Genomic DNA, 17,973 nt, shown 5'->3' with positions numbered 1-17,973 from the left:
GAAATTGGAGCGAGTTTGTAGTGTGACAGAGAATAAAATGATCTCTGATCCCTGTATATACCTGCCAGAAAATGGGTAGGGTGTTCCTATTTGGAGTTTAGGTTCCATTGTTGCCAGTGGATACCAGAAGGACATTTGACTGAGTTTACTCCCTCATTAAATAGAACCACTGAAGCCTTAAGTAAATATTCACGCAATTAAAAATGTTGAACGGTGTTCATTTATATAGCTTTAATAATTGTCTACATTAATACATTTTTCAAAAAAAAGAAGGCACATAAGTAGTACAAGGCAGTAATTCCTTTCCAGATTTTCTTTTCCTTTCCCAGACCAAAAGAAGCATCAGCCTTGTGTCTCCAGTGGTTAATCTACAGTCCGTTCCTATTGTGAATGGCTGTGGATCCCAGTTCTTGCAATCAAGCCAAGGAGTCAACACAGCTCAGGAAGGCTGTTGTACGTTCCTTCGAAAGCACCCATACCAGTTTATCAGGATTTCTTGTGAGGTGTCAGTTCTGAGAAAGATGTTGGCTTCTTTCTCACACCCATCTTCTCATTTAGACAGGTCGGCACTGCATAGCCAGTTAATCATATTCTCCCTTTGCCAATACATTTTCTACCAGCAGATTTCCAAAACATTTTTTTCTGTTTTTCAGTTTTGTGCCTGCTCTAGAGAATTTTTGAGAGTTAGGACTGTATAAACTAAGTAAGGTTGCACCAGTACGTGTGTGATGAAAATGCCTAAAACGAGAGAGAGAGATCGCAATTGCACTTTCAGACTACTCGTTCTAGGAGGTTCTAGGAAAGGAGTTGCAAGCCTTGGTCAGTAACAGGCTGTAGGAGAAGAAAAGGGAGGATAGAAATAGGATTATAAGTCCAGGTGTGTGCACCGAATAAATCACGGTGAGCTGAGGCAGCAATAGGATGTGGATCCCACGTCTCACTCCAGTATCCAGCTGTCACCTCCACCTCTGCAGGAGCTGTAGTTGTCAGCCATCTCTTGTCACTGCGTACCCTGTCTGCCACATTAGAAGCACCTATGACAAATGTGCCATGATGCTGCCTCTGCCTGCCAGAGGCTGTAATGCCTTCAGGAGAGGAACTTGGTGCATCAAAAATGCCAGCTTATGCTTATTTAACCTTCGTGCCTGAGGCAATTTCCACATAGAACAGTTCTCCAAAGCATTCTCGCCACTTAAAGCACACATGCAAAAGATATTCAGCAATGTTTTTGAGCATTAGTGTTTGAGAGAAATTAAGCAAGGGTAATTAGGAGAGGAAAATTCAATTAGTGGGTGAGGAAGGAGTTGGAAAAAGAAAGGAAGGAAATCAGTTCATTGTTCAAGCTGAGCACTATATACTACAAACCATTTTGTTGTTGTTCTTTCTTAAAAGGGGGCATGGGAAGCACTCCCAGCTCCCTTGTGTTTTCGTGCCACTGAAGGGCAGCCGTGGCTGCCACATTAACACGCCTGTGTTGTTCTCTCCCAGAGCACGCCCTCCATCAGCTCCCCATCCTCGCCAGCAGACCACAGCATGCAGACGACAGTGCCGTCACCCTACACTGAAACCCTGGAGGAGAAACCGGCTGCCGAGCCGAGGGCTGCACAGACTCACCTCTTCAGCCACCTGCCCCTGCACTCACAGCGGCAAGCCAAGGCTCCCTATGGCATGGTGCCGGTCGGGGGCATCCAGGTGGTCCCTGCCGGCCTAGCCACCTACTCCACCTTTGTTCCCATCCAGGCAGGGCCAGTGCAGCTCACTATCCCAGCTGTGAGCGTGATTCACAGAACTACCAGCGCCCTTGGTGAGACAGGTGGCACGGCTGCTGGCACCACCGCAAATCCCGTGGGAGTCGCCGAGGTGAACAGCGTGGTGCCATGCATTCCCATCGGCCAGGTGAGCGTGCCGGGCATTCAGGGGCTTGGCACACCCAACCTGCAGCCTCTGCCACCGCTGGGCATGGAGACAGTGAACATCCTGGGCCTGGCAAACACCAACATCGCCCCGCAGATTCGCCCTCCAGGAATTACCCTCAACGCTGTGGGCCTCCAGGTGCTGACAGCTGGTGCGGCCCCGCAGGGCACCCCTAGCCCGCAGGGACACCTTCCTGGCCTGCAGATCCTCAACATCGCCCTGCCAACCCTCATCCCCTCCATCAGCCCTGCCAGCACCGAGGGGCACGGAGCCTCCGAGGCACCCGCCGCAGGCTCCAAAGCCGGCGAGGTCCAGCTGGAGCCAGCTCCTGTTGGCTTCCCCGCAGCCGAGGCTGGCCAGGCCAGCCGGGGTGCTTCTCCTCAGGCGGTGGCTGGCGGCCAGCGGTACAGTGGGAAGAGCCATCCCGAGCCCACCCCGCTGACCAACCCCATTGGCCCGGGGAAAGCTGATCCTGAAAAGACTGACCTCGCAAACCCCAGCAAGCCAAAGCGTGACCTCCCTGCTCTCCAAGTGAAGAGGGCTGCCCCGGCAGAGCCCCGCTCCAAGGTGAATCCCAACACGTTAACCAAGTCTCCAGTCCACCGAACTGTCACCCCGGACAGACAGGTACCCAGGCCAGCCGCCCCCCCCCGGCGGCAAAACACGGTGCAGTTTAGCGATGGCAGCAGTGACGATGAGGATAGACTTGTAATAGCAACCTAGTTTTTGTTTTTCATTGTGTTCTTATTTTTAGGGTTTTTTGGGTTTTTTTAATAACACTTGCAGGTTTCTTTGCAAACCTTCCTTTCCTTAAAGCACATTTTTCTGACACAAACCCATTACTAATCTTCGTGCAATCATGAACTCTTGACCAATAATTGTTGTTTCTTGTCAGCTCCAGCCATTTTTGTACATGTTGTATAGACGATTGTGCCTTTTGGAGTTTTATGTTTAGAAACCTGTACAGATTGTTGAATATATATATATAAAATATATATATATAAAATATGTATATTAAAACCAGGTAGTTGCTTGTGTTTAGTAAGTAAACATCCTATGTCAGATAAATAAAGGATTAAATTATATGTTGCACTGTTAAATGTAAATTTTTATGGCTGTGGGACAAAGTTTCTGTGTACAGATCTAGTATGTAAAACTCCATATTTATTGTATCCATATTAGTCTTGGAAAAGGGTCTGTCCATCTTTCTTGTGTAAGACGGTAGCTTTACACTTCAAAGAGAAATACAGTATCTGTGTTACAAAATATTACAGTAAAATTTTGTTTACTGACTTTACCATTGCTTATGTTGTGCCTTCTTGATGCAGCCCGGTAGTTGGAGAGGTGCTTAACTCATTCCTTTCAGTGCCCTTCCAGCTGGTTCAGCTTGAAAGGATCTGGTGGTGGTAAAAGCCCCTGTGGTTTCACCTGCCATGGGAGAGAGAGCAACTCATCAGGCTTTACTTGGAGAAAAATCTTCCATTTCTAAACATCTGGCAATTGCAGAGTGGGGAGGGAGTCCCTCAGCTTTCCATAGAGCAAGCATCCATCCACCTTGTGGTTTTTTCCTAACTAAAATTTGAAGACTTGCCTGGGGGAAAATGGCAAAAGGGTCAAGATGAAATATTTTTTTTTTGTAATCTTGAACTATAAAACCACTTTTTACTGACATTAAAATGTTGTTACACAAGAAAGGAATAATTCTTGGTGTGTTAATTGCAAAATCTGCCATACAGTTGGTGAAAAGGCCACTGCTGTAATGAGGGTTTGGCATTACTGATTACCATCAACCTCTTACAAGACTGTGTTTCAGGTGATCTTCATTTTACAGGTAGACAAAGCCATTTTCTCCCTAAATACAACTGTGTGTTACTCATGCAGAGAAAGAAAAAGGGACTAGAAGTCTGACACACACAGCTAATATGGCTGTTTTAACAACAAACCTGTCACTGTGGGCATACAAAGAATGGATGGATCCTGGCATAATGAAATTTACCATTCCTCTGTTTGCACATAGTGAAAACAATGTAGAATTATCACTGAATTGTTGAGGTGTTCCAATGATGGCAGGAGACACTTCTGACAAGTTACAGGGCTACACATTCCTAGAAGTTTCAAATTGACATGGGATTCATGCTGTAATTTTTAAGTAGAGTTGGTTTCCTGCTGTGTCCTTTTATCACATTGTTACAGAAGTTTTTATAACCCCTTTAATAACAAAATTCCAGTAGGAAACTGGAAGTTGTAAATTAAAAGCATGATCACCTTTATGGAATTAACAAGGATGAGCACACATAAAACAACTGGAAGAAAAGGATGGGAAGCAAATCTGGAAAAAAAAAGGGAGTGAACTTGAATGTGAGCTGGGCTGCATTGTTCACAGATTAACTCCTGTATCCATCTCAAGGAAGTAATTCATACCTTACACTGCTCATATTCAAGAGCAGCACTATCCTAGATCCATTTTTAACTTTACACTGGCTTTTGTACTGTACTCACATTGTGCTCATTACATTATTCCATTACAGTGTGTTGTAAAACTGTAGGCGATGTTGAATGAGCTTTATTAACTTTCAGAAAGAGCATTTCAGTACCAGAAAGTCATTTCTATTACTTGTGATTATCAGGCAATTGTAGTAATCCTGCAATTAGAAACACACACAGTAGGAAGGAGAAATTACTCCCATCTGACATGAATGTGCAGAGCCTCGCTGAGGGCCTGAGCACCCGAACCACCAAGCACTCTCAACTCACATTGAACCTAATGAGAGTTAAGAGTCCTCAGCTCCCCGCAGTGCCGGACTTCAAATTTGTGAGTGTCTTTTGTGCAACCCCTGTGTGAAGTGTCACTGTGTGTTTGTATGTTCTTTTTATAAGCGTGGTGTCAATGTGTCTTGTATCATTATCATTTGTATCTATGTGAGATTACCCCAACCAGCCAAAGGTAGAACTGAAACATTGCTGTGTTACATGTGCTTTGAGAGCCTGAAGCTTTTTCGAGTAGAATCAGGTGATGGTTTGCAGTTAATGAACTTGGGAAATTTTGCATTAGTTTTAGCTCCTTTGAAATGGACACCTAACAGTAAAATAGAACTATGATAATTAACTTGAGCATATTTGTCTAAAGCGTGACCAAAAAAAGATGACAGAATCAGATAGCTTTACAGCAAAATAAAACTATCTCCAGAATTTTGAATGCCATCACAACTTACCACCATTTCTCTGATTTTTATAAGGCAGCAGTAGGTAAGAAATTGCTGTTGCACATGCCCCTAAGTCCTGATTTTACTAAACTCCAGAGATTTACTGTATACACATCTTAAATACATACTTGAGGAGCAATTTGTTGTGCTCTCATATTCTGTTCAGGATTAATTCCAGGAAGTCTCCAATTTAACAGAAAATTCAGCTTGGTGAATTGGGTGATCTACATCTGTCTTTTCTATTCTAGGTGTTTTGAAGACATCAAGGGCAAGAGATGGAAGCATATCTTGAAGAGTAAGAATGACATGAGAACAGATATGTCATAAAGAGGAATGTTAAGACATATCATTTGGGTAAGTTCATATCAGGACAGTAGGGAGGAAGGACCAAGAGAATGGGCACTGATTCAGCCATAAGGCCCAGAAGATGGGAGTTGCTTCTGGGAATGTAAAGCTGCAGGTCAAGAGATCTGAGGACAGATACTGAATCATCACTTACCCAGGCAAAGCAGATAAGCCACATTTGAGGCAGGAACTCTACTATTGGCAGGTAGTTGCAGATATATATAATGTTCAAACCAAGGTTGGAGGAAATCACAGTTTTCTGGAAGACTGTGGTCCTGAATATTACACTGTTTCCCTTCCCTCTAGGATGTTTCCAAATGGATATTCCTTGAGGTGCCTCTACAGCTTGAGCAACAGGAACAAGGAAGAAAGACCTGAGAGAAAGTTAAACTCTGTACCTCTCGTCTGTTAGTGCTTGTAACCAACATCTATATACGTGTCAGCACACAGGGGTGTCCTGCATCAGCACAAGCCTGTGACCACTGCATTAGCAATTACATTTTCATTCTGAATTAATTCCTTTTGTTTTAAATTATATTGTATCTTTATTGTCTTGTCTAGAGTCATGAGTGATTGGGAAATCACATTCCCCCTGCCACAAGGATCCTTCTGTTCAAAGCAGTAGCAAACACCTCAGAGACCTGCCAGTGCAGCATTAGGCTGCTCTTCAGATGGTGTGAATTATCACAGCTGAATTGGAGTAAATAACACTGGGCTGTTTACTCAGGGATCAATTTTTAACAAATCTGTCAGACACCCTCTGGCAAATCTGGCACAGCTGTTTAAACGTTAAAAGGCCAGAACAAGTGTTGCTTCTCAGTGTATCCAGGCACACTCTGGCATCTTCTCACAACCTATTCCCATCAGGAGGGTGCAAGCAGGTGCCAGCTAAAGGCTGGCTACAAATACAGCCAGAGCACAGACATGGCATGGTCAGCTTCTGTGCGACCCGTGCAGATGCTTCCCTGTGATCTGCCAAAAGCGCTCACTAGAAAAAGAAACGACCAGTGGCCTGTGGCTCTTTCAGCTCAGGCCTCACTTGGTTCCTCATTGCATGATGTTTGCCGGCGATGTGGGTACCTGATTTTGGAGGCAGTGTGTCCATATAATAATAATAATGGCTTTGGAACATGAACTCTATTAAATGTGTCTGTGTTTCCTGTTGGGGCTTTAATAAGCTACAGCATGGCCTACCTGTCACTTCTTAGGTCAAGAAATAAACGAGAGACAGACACATTCAATGTACCTGGCCTCAGATCTCTTGACTGTAGCATTACATCCCCGGATGCAACTCCCAGCTTCTGGACCACAGCTGAAATAAAGCTAACTTCATAGGTCCAGGGGTGCTCTGCCCTGCACTGGTTACTGCTGCTGTGCACACTTTTGTGCCTTTCTTTCTGAGCTTCAGATTGCTGTAAATTGTGCCCTGAGGCTAGAGCAGCCCACAGTTGCTCCATATCAGCCAGTCCCCTGCCAGAAAGTCTGATAGCAGTGTTTTGCTTACAAATTCAAGTGCCCATCACATGCATTTCATCTCAGATAACCTACGTAGGCTGAACACAGTATGGCCCACCTCTAAGCCACAGATGTACCATGAAACAAAGACATACCATGCTTTACACTTAGCTAAACATTCTGTATGGTTTCTTAACGGATTTATCTCACCTTGAGTTTACTGACATGTGGTTAAACAGAATATAAAATTAATTTATCACTATATAACTTACCCCAGAAGTCCTCATTTTTTGCAAGATAATCCTCACTAAGCTTTCATAAACACTGTAGTTTAAACCTGTAAACTGCCCTTCAAATGTGTTTAACATCGGGACAGTTTCATGAAAACAAAATTTAAAATCCTCAGTTTTATCACAAGTGACTTGCCAAGAGCCATGGAAACCAAACAATCCACAATTGAGAGTGCTCACTCAAGATACCTTCAGCTGACTTATCTGATGGGCCACTGCTTCAGTTCCTATGGAAAGTTCCTCTGAGACCAGTATGACCATCCCATAGTAGGGAATCCTTTCCTTGCTTTCCTGGTTTTTAATACAAACCATGTCACCCATCTTAGGTGACTTCTGGCCAGTCTCTAATTGTTACATTATGAATGACTAAAAAAAAAACATGGCTAGAATTGTCTTCCCATGTCTTAGGGAAATTTCCTTTCCCTGTAAGTAGTCTCAGCACTTACAGATGGTCTTTAAATGATACACCAAAGACTTAACACCATCTCTGGCTTACATCTTTGAGGATGAGACCACTGTCTTAGGTCTAGACACTGGACTGCTGATTCTGTTACTGACTTTAGATGAAAACAAGCTACTTTAAAGTACTTCAAATTGATTATTAAGTAATTTTATGTGGAATGTCCGTGGGTGGATAAGCATACAGCAACAAGGGTGTAACAGCCCGTAATGCATTGATTTGATGTTCATGTTTTGTTCCAGGAATGTTAAAAAAAAAAAAAGGTGGTGTTGCCATTTATATTTGTTTGTACATTTCTCCTCTTTATACTGAACAGACTATTCAAAATGTTAGGAGGTGACTGGTGATTTTCAGATATTCCATGAGATCTAAGGAAACCATGCTAGCTGAAAGATGGCAAGGCTTTACATTCCTATGGTTCAGTCATGGAAACAAAACTGAGAGTTCTAAGATGAGTCAATTATCTAGGCATGCTTAGTTTTCTTTGGTAATTGCAGGCTTGTTTTCCCCAATAAGGTCAAATGTTAAGGCTTGTTTGGTTTTGTGGCTGTGCTCTTTAGTGTATTTGAAATCCATTACCATGCGTGAGGCATTTGTGCTGGAAACAGGCCAGCTGAAGGCTGTTTGTAAAGTCAAATGCCCCCAGCATTTCCTCTTTTTGTTGAGTTTAGGCAGTTACAACATCCTTTTGGGCTTCAGAAGTTCCATTTGCAGGTTATTCAGGTCTAAAGTGTTTTGGTGTTGTACCTAAACACCCCAGAGTTGGATTCCTCCTTCTGAGAAGGACAGCATTTGACACAGGTGACAGTTCCATGTTGTATAATGAGTAATAAGCTCTTGGTTGAAATCACTGACCCCTAGGAGCCGTTCGCCACCCCGTCATCTTCCTGCTCCAGAGGCAGACATGGAAGTGAGTTCAGAGCCCACTTGTTGGCACAGGACTCATCCCCATTGTAGCCCCTCTTTCATGAAGGGCTTTTCACGGAGTGCCTGTGGAAGGCAGGAGTGATCCCTGGACGTAAACATGCAGTGAGAGACACAGTGTGGAGGGAGCATCACCGAGAACATCCACCCACCTCCCAGGAGCACAGGGACAAGGTGCACCAATAGGGATTTTGCTCAGTGCTGGGCCTCACACAGGTGCAAATTTTTAAAAAGGAGTATGTCATCGTTGCAGGGCGGTTAGAATAGATGACCTTTAAAAGATCCCTTCCAGCTCAAACATGATTCTATGAACAGCACCTACCCAGACCTGAGACACCTGAGTAGAAAGCCATCATCTTGACACCTAGCCTTTCCCATCCCTTATGATCAAAGCAGATCAAGTCAAAATGAAGAATTAAAAGGCATCTTTTGACAAAAATTTTTGACAAATCAGAAGGAATTTTGACAAGAAGCCAAAATTCCCTGTTTGAACAGAAAATTACTACAGCTTCTGATTCTGGTAATCCTCAAACATTCCCCAGCGAGCAGCTGCCCTTCTGGCACCCAGCTCTTCTGCACAGGATCTAACAAGGTAGTATCTTTCAGGAATACTATGTCCAGAGTGACCGTATCCTTTGTAACCCAATCACAAGGGCTTCATCCTGAACACGAGCATGAGGAGGAGGAGGAGATGGTGATGCCCATTTCTTGTACACTCAGCTACCGACACTGCAGTGGTGGCAGTCTCTGCCACTCAGCCCAAGAGGTGCCAGGGAAGGTTCAGTCACCATCCTCTAGTGCTGCACCAGCTCCCTTCTCATCAGCCAGAGACTACACAACAAGGGAGGCAATGTCCCTCAGCTCCCTGGGTGAGAGGTCACCTCCATTAGTTACACCTCCTTCCCAGGAGGCTGCTCCAAGCTCCTGTGCTCTGGCCAGGCACTTGCTGGCAGAAACAAGGCCAGGAGAGAAGAGAGAGGGAAAGATAAACCAAGCTGCAAGACAGAGCAAGCCAGGGAGAGCACGGCATTGTAACCAGGCTGTTGGGCTGTTTGGGCACGGGAAGGCAGCTCTTGTATTTCAGACCTGTTAGGTGTGTCCTAGACCAGTGTTAGGTGTGTCCCTGGTTTGCAAAAACAGTCTAGGTGCCAGAACAGAAGCAAATGTTGAAACAGTGCCTCTTTGCAAAACAGAAGTCATGTTTTCATCTGGACACCAGACAGTTTTGCTCCACCAAAAAATCAAGTGGGTGGTGCAGAAATCATTTTTGGCACTTACGGGTTTAAATTTTGTTTCCCTCTTTGTTTATTCCCATACCTATAATGATCCATGATGCTTTTCTTATTTACAGTGTTTCAGAGCAAGAGCTCACACAGCTAATGCTGATTAATTCTGCTGGACTGGGCAACTGGCTCCCCTGTGGATATCCTGTTTTCCTGTGAATCATAACTCCTTGAGACATCCTCCAACTCGATCAAAGATCCCGAATGTATTAGATATGAAGACATCAGACAGCTCAAACAGATTAGAAAAGACACACACAAAGAAATGTGTCCCAGCTTCTCCCTCCTGTCCTGTAGAAAACTGGCATGGTGAACACAAACCTAAGCACTTGTCATAAAAAGTAGGACAAAAAGAAGAAAATGGAGAGAGACTTTGGGAATGTAGTTTACCCAGAGACTTCTGCAAATTGTCCTTTCTAAGTATTTGCACTTTTGTACTTACTTAGTTCTCCCTTGCAGTTGGGAACTCCTCAGGCTAGATCCTCATCTGAGGAAAAATGACATCTGTGAGCTTCAGCAAGACCTGCACCAACTGCATCAGTGGAGGACTTGGGACTACCCCTTTAAGCACTGAGCCTTGCCTACAAACACAAAAATTAAAGGAACATGAAAACCTGTGGTCTGTTTTTTCAAGTTTATGTAGTCTGTTGCATCCTCCATGGTTTTATTCAATTTTCCATTTAGCTACATGAACAACTGAAAGGGTCCTGTACCAGTGAAATGTCAAAACCTGAGGTCATGAGGTCAAACTAGGTTATCTTAATAGTCTCTTCTCCCCTTGCAATCTTTGCACACAGGTTTTATCTGATGAAAGAGTTAAAGTCTTTATTTCAGCAACGTTTGATCTTGAAGATTACACAAATAATTAGTCTTTTAAGCTTCTGAGCTTTTTTTAAAATAGAATTTTAAACTGTCCTTTTAATGGACGCCTTTTAATCCTTATGTTTAAGAGTAAGAGCCATGCTTGATCTACGACGACAGACAATGTGTTTGGATAGTCAGAAGGCCATTTTTATGGGAACATTTAAACAATACATTGTGTTTTTTCAGGAAGCTCTTCCTCCAATCAGTGGAATGAGCTGACTGAGGGACCAGAGGACAGTCCTTTTGCTGTCATTAAGCTGATGTAAAAGGAAGATGGGATGTGCTGCTCTTATATCTTAGACTGAACTGTGCCAGGTTTATTTTTAGTCCTGGACTTCTAATTCTTCTAGTATCCTTCTGCACTTGGAGGGCAAAATAAACCCTTTTAACCTTAGGCACTGTGAATACTCACTTGAAGGCAGTGGAGGAAAGAACATCCATCAGGAATACACTCTGCAAACACTCAGCAAAATCATTAGATCTGCATATTCTTAATCAATGATTAAATTTGCAAAAAATGATTAAATTGGCAAAATAAAGGGTGATGGTTTTTATCCAGACTATAGTTTGTCCAAGCCCCTGGGTGGGATTCAGCTGTTTGTGTTTTCTTTGAGGAAAAATGTCCTCAGGGTCTGGTACTGAGTTGTTCTTTGCCTCCAAAAAAAAACCTCCATTGTGGGAGCATCAGCATATAGCAGGGTTGTGAGAGGCATGTGAATTGAGCCCAAAGTTTGCCCCTTGATGCAGCTTGGGCAGCCATCAGGGCCACTGCAACCATGCAGCGGAGGTGGGACTGGGTTTGAAGGAACAATGGCCAAATGACATGAAAAATATTAACCTTCAGCATAGAAACAGAAACCTCACTGCCCATTCCTGAGGACAAATGGATAATCTTTTTTATTTTCAGTATCAGTGGAATTTCTGTTGTTTTTGTGACCTTCCCCTTTTAATTGGACCAGTGTATGTAATACACATGTACTTAGAAATGCACTGGAAATAATGATGGATGGCATAGTTTTCCAGCATTTGAAAGAGGAGGGGGGCAATTGCTGGTATGTCCAATCTGGAAAGCAGTAGGAATACCACAGCATATGCTTGAAATTTTGCTGAGCATGTAGGTCATTATACCAGATGCTTCACCTCCCCCAGATTCCTCCCTGTCAGTTCATCCAGGGCAGTGATGAGGGAGCTAGGGACTGCTGGCTTTTTACCCAGTGCTACCTTGTTCCTCAAAAGGGTTCAGACTCTCTCTTCCTCCTACAAGGGACTACTTACTTAGCACATCTTATGTTCTGGATGTGCATGGTAATGCAATCTTGTCAGCCCCATCGAATCAGACAATGACTTGGGTTGGAAGGGACTTTAAAGATCATCTAATTCCAACCCCCTCTGCCATGTGCAGGGTTGCCCCTCCTTGTGAAATACTGACCAGACAGTAAAGCTGTCAGAATAATGATCATGCCAAACCACCACTTCCCAGGGGGGTAAGGGGAGCTGGAAGCTGCATGTGTCTCACTAGCAATTACACAGCACAAAAAAGAGAGCTGTCTGAGAAGGGCGTGGAATTTAGTGCTTTGGAGGGTGATGTGAAATACTTTTCAAATATTTGTTTAGGCCAGAAAGTTAAGACAAAGAAGACAAAGCCTGGCCTCAGCATTGTCACAAGCAGTCTCCTGCTGCCTTCAGGAGGGCCAGGATTTCGCTCATGGATTTTTAAGGCTGGCGCAGAGACAGTACCTTACAACAGAGCATGGGCATTTCTGGCACAATGGGGATTGCTGTTACTGACACCGGAAAGTGATTTTCTTTTCTTTTGTTTTTTTTTTAACCTGGCATTGCTCCTTCAAGCAAATTAAAGTCTGATACATTCGCATTTCTATGTGTCATTAACCCAGACACCTACTGCAGGGCCTAAAGCTTGTGGCTGCTGGAGAGACTAAATCCTACTAATGCACTTTTCCTAACGCACTGAGGGAATCTGAAGTCTCTCCTTTTGAAGCTGACTTGCTATTTTGACTAATTGCTTCTGGTAACTGTTAATAGCATTTTGCAAAGGCACTTCATCTGCTGACGGCAGATTGATGTAAGGAAGGGACACAGTTCACATTTCCAAAGGGAGCATCGGGAAACCCATTACCAGCTTCATTAATCTGTTAATAATAAAATTAAAGTACAAATAAAATGTGACAAATTGAGTTCTGTTGTGAAAGTCACTTTAACAGGAGGCTCTGAATAAAGGTCAAAACAGACTCTGATTTCTGCCGGGTTCTAATAGTGGAATCAGAGGAGAGCATTGTAGAAACACTGTAATTAATCTGGCAATGCTATAATTGTCCTCAAATGATACAGAGTTTGAGGAGTGATTTTTTTTCCTTTTTCCTTGAGAACATTTACAAAACCTGGAACATAAAGCTCTGTCACACAACATTTAAGTGCTAATCCAATTTCGCAGGAAGCTTTCAACCATGTAGGTATGGTAGATAGGCTTACTCTCACTGCCTGCCTTCTTGTGGCTGCTACCTCAGTCAAAACTCCAGTTTACCCAGCACAGGGGTAAAAGAGAGAAGAAAAGCTCTGCAGGTGTAGATTGTCTAACATCTGTCAAAGAAATAAGCCAGACATTGGAAAGAGGCTTTGCCAGAGTCAATAAGTCAGATCAGACACCACTTTTCTGGCAAGGATGGGATTGGCTTACCAATCTTGTTTAAAATGGTTTTACTTTTAGGGTTATCCCCCAAACCTATTGGTACTCCCTGCATCAGCCTCCGTAGCCACATTCTAGGTTAGCAGTTTTGTTTCTGCAGTATTATCTGAAGATCCTAGCAGGAGGATTATTTAGGAGTAGAGTCTAGATTAAGATATCCTGCTGAGACTGATTCCAGTCTCTCCAAGGCACAGTGTGAATGGGTTCTGTAGAAAAATATCAATTTATCTAAGTTCTTCTTATTACTGTTGAGCAATTGCCCCAAAAGCAGTCAATCACAGAGCATAATTTGGGCACACAGCTGCAGTGAATGGAGGGCTTCCTGCAGCCTGGCAGAGCAGCCTGTGCTCCCTGTTCAGGGAGCACCTGAACCAAAGGCATGCTATTAAGAACCCAGCCAGGCAAGCAAATACATAAACATGTTAATGTGAAGTGTTTGAGAAGAATGGCTCATTAAGTCAGGCAGGATAATGATACAGAAAACTAATGGCTCTATTTTAAAAATCGGCAGGAGGAAAAGTAGAATGCTGTCCCTTTTTTTTATGCAAGCCAAAAGGAGTCTGTAGAACCTCCTCTTCTCCAGTCATTTCAGGGATAATCCAGACACTGAAGAGACCAGATTCCCAGTTTGAGAAGCACCATATAGTGTCAGCTATGCCAAAAAAGAAGCAAGGGGAGGGTGAGGATAAAGAATGAGGGAAAGAGAGCACCATTGTTACCTGATCTCATAGAAGATGTGAACAGCATGGTGAGGAATTGCCCCAAAATTGATGAGGTTGAGGGCTTGGGTAAGGCAAGAAGCCTGAAGCAGATACCTGTCAGTGTGAAAACACTTAAAGATTGGAAATGGGATATAAACTGGGCTTAGTGGTGAGAAATTTGTGTAGATTGTGAGAGGAGCTCTTAAGCAGAGAGGCAGACTATGGAAAGGAGAGAAGGCAGCAAGATAACTGCTGGCTCTGGATGGACAAATTTTTCATTGGCACAGTGGTCTCTCAGAGGAAAGGAGTAGGACAGAGGCTGACATGAGCAGATTTTTCTGCCACAATGTGTAGCAAGTATTATTCTTGTGCTCTGACTTCAGCTGCTTGCTTTACACTAAGTTTCACATTTAATATCTATTTGTGATAAACATCAAGTCAGATCTCTAATTCTTGTGGTAGTGATTTGAGCACGAGAAGTGGAGCTATCAATCTGCTTTGGTTTGGGTTCACAGAGAGCTAAGTTGTCTCTGCATGGGAGAAGATATTGGGAAAAGCAATGATGGGCGGGCCCAGGATTGCTGCTGCTTTGGGAGGTGGCAATAGCCTGATTTTCTTTGTCAAGGACTCTGTCCAGCTAAGAGAGTACCATTTCCTACCTCCTTGTTCCCATTTTCCATCAATTTTCCTATGCTTTCGAAGTGGGTCTTTCTCACGCACTCAGTGTTTTTATAAGGCAAGGAAGACAAGTTCTGCCTGGTATCTCTCTTTCCACCTGCTTTTCTCTCTTCTGTCCAGCAGAAATTTGTGCATTCTTGAGCCAATGTGAGCCTGACAGATATGGCCATAACAACTGTGAAAGAACATCCCCAGGTCTGTTTGATACCCACCAAATTCCTGAGTCTTCCTCGAAGCCTTTGCTAACCGCATCTGCCGCACCACAAGGAAGGGGCTTTGTATTGCTATTGGTTATGTATTGGATCTTGCAGCTGCCTGCTGTAAAAGCAATCATGCCCCAGGCTTTTCTTTTTGAATAATATATGTTTCTCTCATAATTGCTTTCCCTTTCTCCTTCCCCAAGAGTTCTGCCTTGTAAAAAATTAGAGAGAACAACCCTATGAAGAGAATTACTATCAAATAAGGAAGACCTAATGCCTGAATGCTCAAACACAGCTCCACTAGTCCAGTCAGTACAGTATAACTCTGGGATCAGCATTTGCTCTGAGTTAATCCAACTCTGTAATTTAATTATTCAAAGGCACTATTATTATGGCAAAAACATGGCCTTGGTAGCAGAGCACCGGAGCCTCAGCTGAGGTAAACATCTATGTGCCGATCTGTTGTGCCAGGGTCACCTGTAGGAACAACCATCACAAAAATTCTCATACAGTCTAAAAGGCTGCTGTCTCTCCTTCAAGAGGCTCTATTTAAGCTCTCCAGGGCTTCTAACACTAAAATAAAATGGTAGGTAGTAGAAGAGAAATTAGCTTGTAGCAACAAAATAGTAGCCTGCTCATGGAACAGCAGAGAGAAGTATAAGTGACGGCAGCTTGGAAAACCAAGCTATGAAAGCCCAAACAAGGGCTTTTTCTTTTTTGTTTTTGGTTTTGGTTTTTGGTTTGTTTTTTTTTTCCTGAGGGAGGGGAGGTGGAAAAAATTATTCAATCTGGCAAAGAATAAAGAAGCAACAAAGACCTGAAGGTAGAAGCTTAAGTGAAACATGTGAGTTGTTACAAAAATAGAAGGGAAATGAGAATACATAGCCAATATGAGAACAGTTTAATATGGGATGTTCCCCATTCTTTTCTTATGTCAATATTTGGATAGCTTTCTCCATGGCTCAATCACAACTTCTAAGCTTGGCACAGAATTTATTGAATGAGCCTCTTTGGCTCCAGTTAAGCAAAAGATGGAGCAGAGAGTCCTAATGCTCCCCATGACTATAAAATTTATAGGCATATGAATTTATGGGAATGGAGTTTGCTTTTAAGATCCCAGTGTCTGGCTGGTTGCCTGGTGCAGGGGAAGGACTAATCTACCTGCAGGGATATGTGCTGGACACTGAGCCATGACTGCTCTCCAGGCACCCAGTGTCACCAATATCCTCAGCTGAGAGGCGGACCCAACTGAGTATTTTCAACACATTTTCTAGGGGATAGTTTCTATCCTAAAGTCCAAGACTGAAACCTGCCATGATTTATGTGCTTCACCCACTGCAATCAGTGTCATCAACTGGGGGAATGGTTCCACATCAATCACAAGCCATAAAATCAGGTGTACATCAAGTGCAAGGGGCAACTCGTTGCTACTAAACTAAAATTCAGCAACATCAGTGAGTGTTTGAAGTTTCAGGGCCCAGAAGGTTCAGAACAAATATAGACAAGAAAATACTATGCTGTTTTGTAGCCCTGGGCACTGTGGTCTCTTAATCAGTTTAAGAACATAGATTATACCTTGGTTGTGGAGGCGTAAGGAAAGATCTATTGTCAGAAAATATACTGACAACTGCTGGATGGGGTTTTCTCTTCCCCAGCGGAAGGTAGCACCTCCCAGGCTTGGCAAGGGCCCTGGTCAAGTTCCCCAGGCAGCAACACTGAGCTCTCAGCTGGGGCATAGGGACAGTCCTGCAAGGAAGGGACTGCCAGTGGCAGGCAGAGCCCTGAAATGCCTGTGTCCTTGTGCTTGGAAGAAAGAAGGTGTCATCAGTCAGGAGTGTAGCCAGAGGACAGAGGCAGGGCTGCTTGGGTCAAGACCCTGGGGATCAGCAATGTTGGACATTTCAGAGCAGAGGAAATAAAACCCTCACGTGCTCAGGGGAGCAGGACTTTATAACTTGTCTCCTCTCTGCAACCAAGTTCACAGCAGGGACAGATGTGTGTATTTATCTATAGGTCTCTGCCTCAGCTCTCTCCCTCTAAGGAGAAAAAAAGCCAGTAAGACCACCAGGTTAGCAAGTGGTGGCAGCCCGACCAGCAGGAAACACACAGCTGGGATACAGCTATCAAGTCTTCATCAGGACCGTGGGACTCCCACTAGTGGGATCCTCTTTCTCCCTCCCTCCCCTCTCCTCTTACGCTTGCCAGTCTTAATTTCAATTTAGCTGTAAGAGTCTCTTTGCTTCTGACATTTCCTCATGTCTTCCCTAAGTAAACCAATGTTTATGACATTAAATGTATTCACTGTGCCTTGGTATTAAGCAATTGCTTTTAAAAGATAATCTTCCCTTTTTGGTTATTACCCCTTTATTTTCACTGCTATTTTTCTTGGTGAGTTATATGTGGAAGAAATTACTGCTATTTTGTCTTGAGGTTTCCCTGAGGAATCTTGTAAAAATGAACAGTCCTTTTACTAAGCTTTCCTATACAGATTGAGCAGAAATAAAATGAGATAATTAAATGGCTCCTGAAAGAATCCAGTGCCTAAAACCCTGGGGAAAAAATAATGTTTCCAGCTACACCATTGTGAAAGCCTTAACTGAAGTGCAGTGTTTGTGTTCTGCAGAGGGTCTTATGGCATCATCCCCACCAGCAGCAGCTCCGAGTGCTTTCCAGGAATGCAGTTAAGTGACATAACTAAAAAGTGTCACCTGTTTGTTCTCGCAGCCTCTCCCCACTGGGAGAAACCCATGTGGTTGAGAGACTTGTTTTGGAAGTATATTACTTCTGTTTGAGTCACATTTTTATTCTTGTTTTTAGTATACTTGTTATCATCTGTATGTGTTAAAGAAGTTTAGTGGCACTCAGGGAATGAGTGTGTCTCCTGGCTGCCTGTTCTCCTGAGCACTTTGTTCTTCAGTAGGAGATTGAGAAAAAAATTAGCGTTAGGAAAGT

At 43.5% G+C, this 17,973-nt stretch overlaps 1 protein-coding gene and 1 long non-coding RNA gene across 13 annotated transcripts in view; one reads left to right on the top strand and one right to left on the bottom strand.

The window, feature by feature from the left end:
- HIVEP1 (HIVEP zinc finger 1) overlaps positions 1 to 10,490 on the top strand; it is a 128,798-nt gene extending 118,308 nt beyond the window's left edge. For 6 of the 7 annotated variants that reach the window (XM_048309035.1, XM_048309065.1, XM_048309055.1 and 3 more), the window contains one exon: positions 1,489 to 3,211. In XM_048309035.1, the coding sequence (XP_048164992.1) occupies positions 1,489 to 2,637 (1,149 nt within the window). In that variant the 3' untranslated portion in view covers positions 2,638 to 3,211. Of the gene's footprint in view, positions 1 to 1,488; positions 3,212 to 5,365; positions 5,472 to 9,942 lie in introns of those variants that run through there. The other variant, XM_048309085.1, reaches the window with a different exon arrangement.
- Positions 1 to 17,973, bottom strand: part of LOC125328443 — a 52,232-nt gene that overhangs the window by 12,724 nt on the left and 21,535 nt on the right. For 3 of the 6 annotated variants that reach the window (XR_007204718.1, XR_007204716.1, XR_007204717.1), the window contains 2 exons: positions 10,317 to 10,455; positions 3,059 to 3,342 (listed from right to left, as the gene is read on the bottom strand). This is a non-coding gene — a long non-coding RNA (uncharacterized LOC125328443). Of the gene's footprint in view, positions 1 to 221; positions 1,035 to 3,058; positions 3,343 to 10,316; positions 10,456 to 17,973 lie in introns of those variants that run through there. The other 3 variants (XR_007204720.1, XR_007204721.1, XR_007204722.1) reach the window with 3 other exon arrangements.

The sequence above is a fragment of the Corvus hawaiiensis genome, chromosome 1 (genome assembly GCF_020740725.1).
Source record: "Corvus hawaiiensis isolate bCorHaw1 chromosome 1, bCorHaw1.pri.cur, whole genome shotgun sequence".
Classification (NCBI taxonomy): Eukaryota; Metazoa; Chordata; class Aves; order Passeriformes; family Corvidae; genus Corvus; species Corvus hawaiiensis.
Note: the sequence above shows the minus strand (reverse complement) of the source record. Positions and strands in the feature narration are given on the sequence as shown.